The sequence below is a fragment of the Salvelinus sp. IW2-2015 genome, linkage group LG17 (assembly GCF_002910315.2).
Source record: "Salvelinus sp. IW2-2015 linkage group LG17, ASM291031v2, whole genome shotgun sequence".
Lineage (NCBI taxonomy): Eukaryota > Metazoa > Chordata > Actinopteri > Salmoniformes > Salmonidae > Salvelinus > Salvelinus sp. IW2-2015.
The window spans coordinates 6,079,772-6,094,197 of record NC_036857.1 but is presented as its reverse complement, the minus strand read 5'-3'; the positions used below and the strand labels follow the sequence as shown (position 1 = coordinate 6,094,197).

General features: G+C 49.7%; 1 protein-coding gene across 3 annotated transcripts in view; it reads left to right on the top strand.

The window, feature by feature from the left end:
- Positions 1-14,426, top strand: part of nkain4 (sodium/potassium transporting ATPase interacting 4) — a 138,964-nt gene that overhangs the window by 65,080 nt on the left and 59,458 nt on the right. For all 3 annotated transcript variants that reach the window (XM_024006640.2, XM_024006638.2, XM_024006639.1), the window contains exon 4: positions 713-910. In XM_024006640.2, coding sequence (XP_023862408.1) covers positions 713-910 — 198 coding nt within the window. The remainder of the gene's footprint in view (positions 1-712; positions 911-14,426) is intronic.

Genomic DNA, 14,426 nt, shown 5'->3' with positions numbered 1-14,426 from the left:
CTTGTCCAGTTATGAACAATCATACTGCTAAAAACACCTGGAGGCAGGTGGAGAAACCCATTATGCGTGCAAATCCAGTCTATAGTGTGTGTGTGTGTTGTGTGTGTGTGTGTGTGGTGTGTGTGTGTGTGTGGTGGGCCCCAGCTCAGCCTGTTCTCGGCTCGTATAATGAGGCATGTAGAGACCAGCTGCTGGGGGCTGGGCTGCAACACAACAGATGGAGCCAGCCTGCCCTCCCAACACTGAATATATTGGCCAGGAGGGTAGACAGCTAATGGACAACACACACACACACACTGAATCTTATTCTGGCCCGAACCAAATCCGCTATGCACCTACGTACACACACACCTCCTGACTCATTCAAACCCTGTAACGATAGTACATACACACACACACACCCCAACAGTGATCCCTCCCTGTGAATTAACCTTGGATCTAGTCACGTGGAGGGTTGATTTGTGCATTAGGGTCTGTGAGTGAATAACAATGACAGTGTTGAAAGGGAGCTTCTCAGTTAGACCTTCTGACTGCGGGGCAGCTGTGGGGTTAGATTGCTGTATTGGGGTATTGATTGACGTTTGTGTGTGTGTTTGTGTAGGTCCATGTGTATCTTTGTCTATTTACAAATGTTTGTCTGTGTATATTTTGTTACATGTTAATGTGTGTATTCAACATGTGTTGAATGTGTGTATTCAACCTCTTGTTACAGGACAGTGACCTGCTGACGTTTAACATCTCGGCTCACCACTCGTGGTGGAGTGAACACGGTCCAGGGTGTGTGAGGAGAGAGATGACCCAGCCAGGGGTGGGGACCGTGGACAGCCAGTCCTACATCTCTGTCATGGGCTGTCTCATGGAGTACCAGTACATAGAGGTCCTACACAGTGGAACACAGATCCTCATCGCTGTGAGTATTGGTGTTATACCTTTATACACACACACAGACAACATCACCGGTCGTGTCTCTCACGGTGGAAGCCTAGTCACTGTGATTGTAGTGGCCCCTGTGCTTGGGTTATTGGGGTAGAGATATTGGAGAGTGGATCAGGAGACAGAGATCTGTTCTCTATAGACTCCGTTGTTATTAGTTTGTCTCTCTCTCCCTCCCTCGTCCCTGTCTTGCTCTTTCCCTCCCTCGCCCCTGTCGTGCTCTCTCTCTCTCGACCCCTGTCGTGCTCTCTCTCTCCCTCCCTCGGCCCCTGTCGTGCTCTCTCTCTCTCGACCCCTGTCGTGCTCTCTCTCTCTCGCCCCTCGTCGTTGGCTCTCTCTCCCTCACCTCCCTCGGCCTCTTCGTGCTCTTTCCCTCTTCGCCCTGTCTTGCTTTCCTCCCTCCGCCCCTGTTGTGTGACTCTCTCTCTCTGCCTCTGTCCCTCGGCGCCCGTGTCCGTAGTGCTCTCTCTCTTCTCCCTCCCTCCGGGCCCCTGTCGTGCTCTCTCCTTCCCTCCTCGGCCCTGTCGTGCTCCCCTCTCTCTCCCTCCCTTCAGCCCCCTTTCGTTGCTCTCTCTCTCCCCTGTACTGCTCTCTTCCCCTTCCCTCAGCCCCTGTCGCTCTCTCCTCTCCCTCCCCTCAGGCCCCTGTCGTGCTCCTCTCTCTCTTCCCTTCCTCGGGACCCCTGTTGGGCTCTCTCTCTCCCTCCCTCGCGCCCTGTCGTGCTCTCCTCATCCCCTCTCCCTCGGCCTCTCGTGCTTCTTTCCCTCCCTTGTCCTGTCCTTTTGCTTTCCCTCCCTTCGCCCCTGTCGTGCTCTCTCTGCTTCTTCTCGGGCCCCTGTCGATCTCTCTCTCTCTCCTCCTCTCGGCCCCTGTACGTGCTCTCTTCTCTCTCTCTCCCTACCGCGGCCCCTGTCTGCTCTCTCTCTCTCTCTCCTCCCGCGGCCCCTTGTCGTGCATCTCTCTCCTCTCCCTCCGCGGCCCCTGTCGTGCTCTCTCTCTCTCCACTCCTTCAGACCCTGTCGTGCTCCCTCTCTCGCCCTCCCTCGGACCCCTGTCTGTGCTCCCTCTCTCTCCCTCCCTCAAACCCTGTCGTTCTCTCTCTCTCTCCCTCCCTACGTACCTGTTCAGTGCTTCTCGCTCTCTCCCTCCTTCGTACCCTGTCGGCTCTCCTCTCTCCCTCCTTCGGCCCTCTGTCGTGCTCTCGCTCTCTCACCTCCTTAGCCCTGGTTCGTGCTCTCTCTCCCCTCCCGCGGGACCCTGGTCGCTCTCTCTCTTCTCCCGCCATCGCGACCCCTGTCGTGGCCTCCCTCTCTCTCCCTCCCTCTGCCCTTGTCGTGCTCCCTCGTTACCCTGTCGCTCTTCTTCTCTCCCTCACCCCTGTCGCCTTCATCTCTTCTTCTCTCTCTCTCTCTCTCTCTCTCTCTCTCGCTTTATCTCGCTTTATCTCGCTTTATCTCGCTTTATCTTTCTCCCTCCCTCTCTTTATCTCGCTGAATGAAATATGTATCTGTGTTGTTTTGGCTGGGCGAGCCATGCTTTGTGAGCTTGTTGAAACACTGTAATCATAAAGCAATATCATTAACCACCCTGTTGAACAGACACAAGCACACACAACACACACACACGGATGGAGATTTGTAGCTCCCTGTATGATTATAACCCAGTGGCAGAGCAGTGATTCATGTCCTGGGCCGATACCTCCATCAACTAGGATATCATCTCTGAGATAGAGGCATGCCAGGTTCTGTTTTAGGTGACTGTGAAGCCTTGCTATAGCAAGACAGGGCAGAGATACAGATATCCTTAAACTGTCCAATAGCAGGGACACTTGTAAGTGAATGTATTCTACTATAATACAATCTGCTGTGCAACTTACAGCCCGTCCAGTAGATGATTTAGTAACTCTGACCTTTCTATGAATGACAGCTACCCTCGAACGATGGGCCCTACCCTGCCTAGTGAATCATGCTGCCCAGTGGGACTGCTGTGTAGGGGTGTAGAAATCCCCATCGTCTGAGGACGGGTCACTATTTAATATATATATATAATAATAAACTACATTTATCAATCTGACTCCAATATTATGTGAGTAAATGCAACAGGCCCTGTCTCTAGATCTGGTCAAGGTACCAAGCCTCTCATCACCATGTAGTATGGTTATAATGAACATGTGTCTAACTTGCATCTTATGCAAATAGCTAATCCTGGCAACCAATGTTCTAGCATTCATTTATTGAGGCAAGCAGATCAGAGATGTCAAGGTGGTACCCAAGCACATGTAGTGTATATGACAACTACCAATAGACCTGCTAAATGATGAACGTATAGTCAATCAAAGAACTACTCTGTAAAACTAGGAATGCATTTACTCAATTCAACTAATATAATTAGTCATGAAAGTATTAACGCTCAAACAATTCCATTGTACATGAACCATATGCTACATTCCAGACTACTCAGAGTAAATGACTATCACCAATAGGCTAAGACTTAACGTGGTGACGCGTCTTCAGTTCAGAATCATCTCGAAGAGAAAAAACGATGTGTCTGATACACACGGTAGCTTGGTAACAAGTTCTCAAAGTWTGAACAAATTCGATTAGTCGATTTCACGTTTTCATCTGTCTTCATGCCTCCAACGGTGTCTATGAGAAGGTCCCACCCCGGAGAAAGCCACATATATGGTGTGTTTGACCTATGTGATAGCTCACAGATGGTCAGCCATCCAAACAATTCATAAATCGTGAGTATCTCATTCTCTCATTCTTCCACTACTCTGTGTGTGGGAATGTAGTGTAGAGGGGTTTAAGACACTCCCAATCACTCACACACACGCGCATGCGCACAGTCATGTTTTCACAGGCCCTCTAGAGGGGAGATTAGTCATGATTACATAAATAGGTAGAGGTGCTCATGGTTCTCACCCCAGGCACTATCCCATTCACACTGCCCCATCGACAATCAAGGTAGAATTTGCCCTCCAATACAGGTCTAARATCAGATTACCATCCCTCCCCCAATCCAAATCTTAACCATTAGGGCGGTGACCCTGTATGAATGTTTAGGGGTAACTTCTACTTAATCCTCCACCCCACTAAAGCTCCTTGGGAAAATACATCAGTGTAGAGTCCTGTGGCTGTGTTCTGAAATGATGTACTACTCCTTACCTCAGGCTATAACAGATGAAGAAGGATTAGACAATGATGTCATAAGGCTATATTTGCTCTGGGAGCCAAATAGAACAACTTTCAATGAAACGTTTGAAATGGTTGACTCCAACAGCCTCCTTTCTTTAATGACAGAAACTCTGTCTAATCCTTCTTTATCTCATGCTGGACCTCAGGCTTTGGTTCTACCATTCACCACCCGAATCCCCCCCACCTGCGCTATGTACTAAGATGGTATTGTCCTCCAGGCATTCTATCCTGTCACCGTGGGAACAGCTCTCTCTGGGAGAGGGAGATTGAGTCTATAAAATCTCCCTGAGTTGTTTTGGTTTGCCTCTCTTTCCTTGATTGTTAAAGAGGAGGGAAGTGAGGGAGGGGTGTTTCCCTTTGTCTTTGTGTGGCCTGTACAAGGTCACCCTGGAAAGCCCATTAAATATTTAGCCTGGGAGGAGAATGGTTCATTATGATGAATAATTTGAGTACTGACCAATACTGGAGGCAGTTAGTGCTGTTGTCCTACCAGTTACATTCTTCATGTTTTTGATGTGACTGGAGGAGGTGAAGAGGGGAGGATACTGTACAGAAAGAGAGGAAGATGTATATTTTCATCGTCATCTCTCTCTTTCTCTCTCTGGGGTTCCTATAGATGATCAATACTTCCAATATCAACTGATTTTATTGTCATTGCCAGTCAGCATAACATTTCTGTTCATCACCACAGGCTCCCTCTCTCCTCTACCGCAGAGCATCTCTTCTCTCTTTCTCTCCTTCTGTTTTTCTCTCCTCCTGCTGTCCTCCCCCTGTCTCCATACATCATCTGTTACATAAACAATGTATATGAGAAGATAACTTTCCTCCAGAGATGGGAGAGAAAAGGTCAGGGTAGTTAGGAGAGAGAGTGAGGGAAGGAGGGAGAGAGAGAGAAAAAAAGGGAGACAATTTTTTCTCGCTCTCTGAGGGAACATGTAGAATAGGGTAGGATTTTGTGTGAGTACGTGTCATTTTTATAAAGCTAATACAAATGTATTGATATAAGACTGTGGTGGTCTATCACCCTGGTAGTGTGGGACTAATGTGGAACAAAGGAATACTGGAATAGTGTGTGTCAGTTTACACTGGTTATAAACACCCCATCTCTTACATGACCAGTATACAGCACCAGAGAGTTGTCACACACTCCCTCCCTCACGATTTATACACACACGCACGCACGCACACACACGCACACACACGCATGCACACACAYACAAGTATTATGATCCTAATATAAGTGTAGTCTGCTACCCTTAGGCCCTGCTGAGCTGTGTGTGTGTGTGTGTGGTGTTCCTTGGCTTTCTGTTCCCACCTTAACACTGGTTGGTTGATGTTTCAAGTGATGGAAACCTACCCCCTTTTTTCCTTCTCTATCYCTGTGTGGCTGATTGATGAATGGTTGTCACTGGATGATTGAGGGGTCCACACGAGAGGCCCGCGATGGAGTGACCCCTATGATTACTGCTCTAGGCTGCGTGCACGGGTATGCAGGTGTGCGTGTGTGTGAGAGGCCCTTAACTCTGTAGATGTCTACAGTAAACARCCAGCTGTATGAAGGAGTGATATAGTGAGACAAGCTGTTGGGAGTGTGTCTGTGTGACAGTTGTATCTGGAGGCCTGTGTTTGCATCCTGCACTGAGACACTCTGCTGTTGTGTGTGTTATGCTACTGGTGTTAGGCGTGTGTCCCTTTTATGTAAGAGAGACCATCAAATGAAGAAGCTTTCAACCACTAATGAAACGCCCGTGTGAAATGTTAGCTACTGTTCAGCAGGAGTGTAACTTGTGAAGCTTGTTCCACCACGTTGAAGCAGTAATACACTGGTGATAACACATGCTGCATTAAAAGKCAGTATAAATCAGTATTAAAACATGTATACATCTGTTTAGTCTAGCTGGCTAAAGCGAGAGAGGAATAGAAAGAGGGATGAAGGGAAATGGGGGAAGGAGGAGAGAGAAGAGAGGGAAAGATTGTAGGGAAGAGGGGGAAGGAGGATAGATCATTTTGTCTGTAGCTGGGCTTTGGAGAGTCAGTGACACGCTATTCAGATAGCATAATAAAACACGACTGCCTCATATTAAACCCCAAAGAGTCTCAACAGAGAGCTTTACTTGTTCATCTATTTTTAGGGGAACAGAGGATTTTTCACCCCAAAAAGGATCAGTAAAACCACAGAGGAGGCCTGTGCTTGAGTGAGGGAGGAAAGGGACAGAGGGCTATAGAGTAGTGGGCTGCGCGTTCGTTGTGTGGAGGGGGCGAGACCAAGCAAGGGCCCCTTATGAGAGAAGAGGTGAGGGTGGTGGGGGGGGAAGGGACAGAAGGGTATAGAGAGAGAGGCCGTGGGTGGTGGGGAGGGCAGGACAGGTGTACAGGGTTATAGAGAGAGAGCCGTCGTGGGATGGGGAGGAGGGACAGAAGGTATAGAGAGAGGCCGTGGGTGGTGGGGAGGGAGGACCAGAAGGTATAGAGCAGAGAGGCCTGGGCTGGTGGGGAGGGAGGGACAAGAAGAGGTAAAGTAGAGAGGAGGCGTGTGTGTGTGGGGAGGAGGACAGAAGGTATAGAGAGAGAGGCCGTGGGTGGTGGGGAGGGAGGGACAGAAGGGTATTAGAGAAGAGGGGCCGGAGGGTGGGGAGGGAGGAGGGACAGAAGGGCTTAAGAGAGAGAGGCCGTGGGTGGTGGGAAGGCAGGGATGGACAGACTAAGGGTTCTTAGAGAGCGAGAGCCGTGGGTTGGTCGGGAGGGATGGACAAGAAGGTATAGAGAGAGAGGCCGTGGGTGGTGGGGAGGATGGACAGAAGGGATAGAGAGAGAGGCCAGGGTGGTGGGGAGGGAGGGACAGAAGGGTATTAGAGAGAGGGCCGTGGTGTGGTGGGGCGAGGGAGGGACAGAAGGGTATAGAGAGAGACGGCCGGCTGGGTGCAGGTTGGGACGGATGGGACGGAGAAGGGGTTAAGAAAGGAGGGCCGGCGTGTGGTGGGAGCGGAGGACAGAAGGGGTAGTAGAGAAGAGGCCGGTGGTGGGGGTGGTGTAGGGCGGGGGGTGGAGGGGACAGGAGGAGTGTGTGTCTATAGGTAGAGAGTTGAGACCGGTGGTGGGGAGGGAGGGGCAGAATGGTAGAGAGAGAGAGGCCGTGGGTGGTGGGGAGGGATGGACAGAAGGTTAAAGAGAGAGAGATGTGGTAGGTTTGGACCCAGGTGCAGATAAGAGACCAGATGACGAATCAGTGGTTAAGGATAAACATAATACTTTACTGAGAAACAGTAGCCGCAGGATCACAGTACACTGGAAAGGCTCAAACTCACTCAGGAAACAAATGCACACGGTAAACAATTCAAGCTTCTGCAAAGAACAACAGAAAACACCTCTTTTAACAGGGACACAATCATGAAATAATAAGACACACCTGAGTCCAATAAAAGTCTCTAGGGTGGTCTCTGTCAGGAAGAACCATGCCTGTACCCCCCCTAGGAGCGGCTCTAGCCTCGGAGCCATGACGACCACCACGTAGTTGTTTGAAGTCTCTTACAAGAATACGGATCCAGGATGAACCGGGCAGGCACCCACGCCCACTCCTCGAGACCGTAGCCCTCCCATTCCACCAGGTACTGCAGGGTCACTTGGACCCGAGCCTCCAGACGCCAAACCGTGTAGGCCATGTGGCCATCCACAAGTCGAGGGCGCGGAGGAGCAGGTGTGGGTGGAGAGAATGGACTGGTCCTTACCAGCTTGAGACAGGAGACATGAAAGGACGGACAGACCCTCATGAACCTCGGAAGCTGGAGACGAATGGTGACTGGGTTGATGCGCGAGACCACCTTTTTAAGGGAAGATCACAGGTGGACAGCCACACCCGTTGACCCGGTCGGAGGAGCCGAAAAGGTCTTCGGTGCCGGTTTGCCTGATGTTGGTGTCGGGCAGAGGAGCGGAGCAAGGAGGATCGCGCTCTGATCTAGGTGCAGCAACATCGTCGAATGAACGCCTTGGCTGATGGCACCCCCGCTTCGGCTTCTTGTTCAGAAAATGGGGGGCAACCCGAACTGACACTCAAACGGCGACAATCCAGTGGATGAGTTCGGCAGTGTGTTATGAGCATACTCTGCCCAGATGAGAAACTTGCTTCAGTTGCTGGCCTGAGTGGAGACAAAGCAGCAGAGGAACTTCTCCAGCTCTTGGTTGGCCCGCTCAGTTTGCCCAKTCGACTAAGGTTGGAACCCCTGGGAGACACTCACCGATGCCCCCAGCAGGGAACAGAATACCGTGTGACGAACTGGGTTCCACGATCTGAGACAATGTCCTGGGGAAGTCTGTGTGGTCAAAAGACATGGATAATCATGAGCTCAGCGGTCTCCTTAGCTGAAGGCAACTTGTGTAAGACGATGAAATGGGCTTCCTTCGAGAACCGATCGACGACCACCAGGATAGTGGTAAGTCCTTGAGATGGAGGTAAAGTCTACAGACAGGTGAGACCAGTTCCTCCTGGGGATGGGCAGAGGTTGGAGCAACCCAGCCAGTTGCTGATGTGAAGTCTTGCTTTAGGGACAGATGGAACAGGCCGCAACAAGGATCTGACACCCTCCATCATGTTGGGACACCAGAATTTCCGCCTCAGGAACACCAATGTCCGATTAACTCCTGGTTGCCCAGTTAATTTAGAGGATTGTTCCCATTGTAGTACTCGGGACATGGGCTGATTGCATTCTTGAATGGAAACTAAACTCTTATGGTCCGTCCAGATCACGAAAGGATGAGGTGCTCCCTCCAACCAGTGTCTCCACCCCTCAAGAGCCCACTTAACTGCCAGGAGCTCCCGGTTTCCTACATCGTAGTTGTGTTCCGCTGGTGTTAACTGCTTGGAGAGAAAGGCGCATGGGTGCAGTTTCTTGTCCTCCTCGTTCCACTGTGAAAGGACCGCCCCTGCTCCAGTGTCCAMCTCCACCACAAAGGGACGAGTTGGATCAAGATGAACGAGGATGGGTCCAGAGGTGAAAAGTCCCTTGAGCTCCATGAATGCCCTGTCAGCCTCGGGGGTCCAGCAAAAATGGGTCTGGGACTTGCGGGATACGACGGTGAGAGGCGCTGCCACTGCACCAAAGCCACTGCACCAAAGGGTAACGGCAGTGTGGGAACAACAGCCAACATCTTTCAGATCCACCCAGTATCCTTCACTGCCGACCTACGACAACTCTTCGACCACCCAGTCAGCGGAMGAGAAGCGGCCAGCCGACTGTTCAACCTCCGCCAAGGGGCCAGACCAATGGCGGACTTCGCCATTGAGTTCCGCWCCCTCGCAGCCGAGAGTGGGTGGAATACGGAGGCACTGGTTACCGCTTTCCACCAGGGTCTGTCTAACTCCATCAAAGATGAACTGGCCGCTCTKGAACTAGGAGAGGACCTCGAGTCCCTGATAATACTGGCAATCAGGCTTGACAACCGCATCCGGTAACGGGTGAGACGGGGCCATTTTGACACCACTCCAGCATTCCAGTTTTCTGAGCACCCAGAGCCCTCTGAGCCCAGCATGGAGAATCCCATGCAGCTGGGTCGCACATGTCTGAGCCCATAGGGGCGTTACAGGCACATGCGCGAAGGCTGAAGCCTCTACGGCGGAGGTCTTGGCCATCTCTGTGCTGCCCAGAGCTGACGGGAAACACCAGGGCTCACCAGGACAGGGGGAGACCCTGACAAGCTGTGCAGTTACCTCCCGGCTACCCAGTCACCGTCTGTTACTACCTTTAACCCTTTACTGGGACAACCATCAGCACCAGATTCAAGCCTTTGTGGACTCCGGGGCCGCGGATCATTTCATTGATCAAGACTTCGCCAGAGAGTTACAGATCCCCTGCGTGAAATGTCCCATCCCTCTGCAGATTCAAGCCCTCGATGGACGCCCCATTGGCACCTGTCAGGTGGAATATCAGATCAAGCCCATGTTACTGCAGGTTGGGGTGAACCACTCTGAGACTCTTAGTTTTCTGTTGATCACTGCTCACTGTACCCCTGGCTAGCGCTACATAACCCACTAGTTTCCTGGTCCAGGGGACACCTACTAGACTGGGTTAAGGACYGCCAGACTAAATGTCTAAGACCTCCACCAAGAGTCTCGCCGTGTCCTCCTGCATCCCTTGAAGACCAAGACTTTCCGCTCTCCCTCCCGAATACTTCGACCTCCGGGAGGACTTCAGTGAGAGGCAGGCCTCCACCCTTCCCCCTCRTCGTCCTTATGACTGTGCCATAGAACKCCTACCCGGCGCCACACCTCCCCGGYCACACGACCCCTGAAGCAACAGTYATGGACAATTACATCCGGGAGTCGCTGGAGGCAGGTTTCATTCGCCCCTCTACAACGCCTCCGCAACGTTTACAATCTGGTGAGAATCAGGGAGGGAGATGAATGGAAGACTGCCTTTAACACACCTAGTGGCCACTATGAGTATTTAGTCATGCCCTTCGGATTATCGAACTCACCGGCAGTCTTTCAAGCTTTGGTCAATGACACCCTGAGGGATATGTTGAATCGGTTCATCTTTGTTTACCTCAACAAATCCTGATCTTCTCCAGGACCCTTCTGGAACACATACTGCACGTCCGCCTAGTCCTGAGAACACTCCTGCAGAGTCATACTTATGTCACATTCATTAAATAATAAAGACACCCAGGGTCCAATAAAAGTCTGTAGTGTGATCTTCTGCCACCTCTGGTGGCCAGGAGGAACCAGACAGAGAGAGATGGAGAAGAGAGCACAAATACAAATTCATCTAGACACCGTTCCCTAAAGCACAAAAAAACTATAGATACCTCGGCCAAACATCAGCGCCAAGGTAACTTTCAAAAAGCTGTGAAACGATCTGAGTGACAAGGCAAGAAGGGCCTTCTATGCCATCAAAGGAACAATAAAATGTGACATGTACAACATAAAAACACCAATACTGCTGCAGCAGAGCTTAGGCATACCCGCTAATTATAAAATCCAGAAAGAGGAACTTCAAATTCAACCGCTTTAATGAAGAAGTTCAATATCCTACAAAGCGCACCTGTACTAGTAGAGATTAACCTCGGAGAAACAAGTCCCCTAAGCCAAGTTGGTTCCTAGGCCTCTGTTCACAAACAGAGCCACACGGACAGGACTAGGAGCGAGAGAGAGAAGATATATTATTCGTGGGGTAAGTAAGGGATCATCAATTAAAAACCTACGTGGGGTCTGTGCTAGACTGTTAATTCTCCTTCAGACTCACATTAAGTCATTCAACGGTCAAAGTTAAAATCTAGAATCGGCTTCTATTTCGCACCAAAGCCTCATTCACTTCATGCTTGCCAAACATTTTACCCTCATTACAAACGGACTTATCCATACCTGCATCGGCTTGACTTCGCATGTCATTTTACAAAATAGCCTCCAACACTCTACTCAGACAAATCTGGATGCAGTCTTATCACCAGTGCCATCCGTTTTGTCACCAAACCACATATATTTACCCACCCACTGCGACCTGTATGCTCTCATTTTGGCTGGTCCTCGCAAAATATTAGTTGCCAAACCCACTGGCTCCAGGTCATCTATAAGTCTTTGCTAGGTAAAGCCCTGCCTTATCTCAGCTCACTGGTCACCATAGCAACACCCACCCGTAGCACGCGCTCCAGCAGGTATATTTCACTKGTCTTCCCCAAAGCCAACACCTACTTTGGCCGCCTTTTCTTCCAGTTCTCTGCTGCCAATGACTGGAACGAATTGATAAACTTACTGAATTGGAGACTTATATCTCCCTCAATAACTTTAAGCGTCAGCTGTCAGAGCAGCTTACCGATCTGTAAATAGCCCATCCTACTACCTACCTCATCCCCATATTTGTTTTTTGTTTTTCTGCTCTTTGCACACCAGTATTTCTACTTGCACATCCTCATCTGTACATATATCACTCCAGTGTTAATTGCTAAATTGTAATTACTTCGCCACTATGGCCTATTTATTGCCTTACCTCCTTACTTCATTTGCACACACTGTATATACATTTTTCTATTGTGTTATTGACTGTACGTTTGTTTATCCCATGTGTAACGCTGTGTTGTTTTTGTCGCACTGCTTTGCTTTATCTTGGCCAGGTCGCAGTTGTAAATGAGAACTTGTTCTCAACTGGCCTACCTGGTTAAATAAAGGTGAAATTAAATTAAAAGAAAAATGTTGGTAGAACTCTCTGTGTGTGCATGCATGTGTGAGTTTGTGTTGAACGTGTTTTGTGTTATCTTTGGATACAGCCCCCTCTACCCGGCCCCCTCTGCCCCTGCGTGTGCGTGTGCGTGTGTGTGTGTGTGCGTGCGTGTGTGTGTGTGTGTGCGCGTGCGTGCAGGTGTGTTTAATGACAGGCAGAATATGATGAGATAGGGGCTGCAGGGACCACATCCACCTGTTCTTTTCCAGTCCATACCGACATACACACACACGCACACACACACACACACACACACACAGTCACAGAGGTGATCTCATTTTGGGACTGTGGGGGAAGCTGTTGCCTCATCGTCAGACAGACAGTGCCAGGTAATTAACCTGAGAGATGAGAGAAGAGAACATGGAGTGTTGTTATGAGACAGTCGACGTAGAGAGAAATACAGCCACACGAGAGAGAGAGAGAGAGAGAGAGCGAGAGAGGAGAGAGAGAGTAGGAGCGATAGAGGAGAGAGTAATGAGAACGAGAGGAGTAGAGAGAGAGGAGAAAGATGAAGAGAGAGAGAGAAGAGAGAGAGAGAGAGATAGACGAGAGAGATGAGAGAGGAGAGAGCGCACACATACAGAAGCCGCAAGCACAGACAGTGAAGGAGGATGCGTCTCAAATGTATTGGGGACTGTGGGGGAGAGGTATGCGCAGGAGAGAGTGGATCAGCAGAGAAAGACGTGAGGAGGGTAATGATAACCGTGCACAGAAGAACGGAGAGAAGCACGCTTTACTGTAGTGTATGATTCTTTTCGTACTGTAGAGTCTCCGAGTACTGAGTAGTCACGTTATAGAGACATGATCCTGTTGTGTGGTGTGTATGCTACTGGATGATATGTTATTCGATGAGATGATAGGATAGTCGATGTACTTGGTAGGGAGATGAGAGTAGTGATCGACGGAGAAGAAGATTGAGTATTAGAAGAGAGCAAGCAAGAGTAGTGAGCGAGAGACAAGAACGTAGGAGCTGCATGGTGAGTTCACTATTATCTTGCTGTCAGATCTACCATTACAAGTGCAAGTGGATTGTTTGAGAGAGATCATTACGATTACCATGGCAATGTGAATACGGGTTTGGGGAAAAAGGCTTCCCAGAGGTAAGAAGGAGAAGTGAGGAGAGAGATGCGAACGGAAATGTCCAGGGAGGGTCCATTTAGTCTGAGTTTGGACGCAGAAGTGTGTGGAGATGACCAGGAGAAGGATAAGAGAGAGAGAGGAAGAGAGAGAGGAGAGAGAGGAGGGGCAGAGGAGGAAGGGGAGGAATGAGAGAGGCAAGGGAGAGGGGCGTTAGGAGAGAGGAGAGAGGAGCTGAGAAGAGGGAGGCTGAAAGAATAAGAATAGGAGAGAACGACAGTGTAAAGCCCGGGCCAGTAAATGTGATCTACAATATTCATTTTGAATGTTTTTTTTTTTTAGTACCGAATGAGTGAGTCTATTGTACTAATAACCAAGCAAAGTCTGAATCACAATGGTGGTCCTCGCCTGAAACGGAGGTGTAATTCCTCTTCTTCTTGGTTGGCAAATCAGTTGGTCTCTCTCTCTCTCTTTCTGCTCTCTCTTCTCTCTGATCGCGATCTCGTCTCGCTAACCATTCTCTTCTCTCTTCTTCTGGATTCTCAGTTCTCTCTCCTCTCTCTCTCTCATCACTCGTCTCTCGTGTCAAATCTCGGCTCTCTTCTTGTGAATATTGAGGTAATGCTCACTAGTGGTAGCTAAAAAAGGAAACACTCAGAATATTATTGTAAATTACACAGTTAAGGCTTTACAGGGTTTTCAGCCTATGTATACACTGGCAAAATGGATGGACATTGTTGTGTGAGCCTTTTTCCAAGAGCCGGTTCAATTTGGGGAAGGAATAAGCTAACAAAGACTTGCACTTGTAATGGTAGATGACAGCAAGATGAAACCAGGCAGGGCCACGGGTGAACAATTCCAGAGACCGAGCATGAGGAGATTCGAGAGAAGGAGAGAGAGAGAGACACTAAGGAGAGACACAGAGAAGAGAACAGGGACGAGAGATCAGGAGAAACAAACAGAGAGCAAGTAAGAGATGAGAGACAGAGAAAGGGGGGGGGGTTCTTCGTGG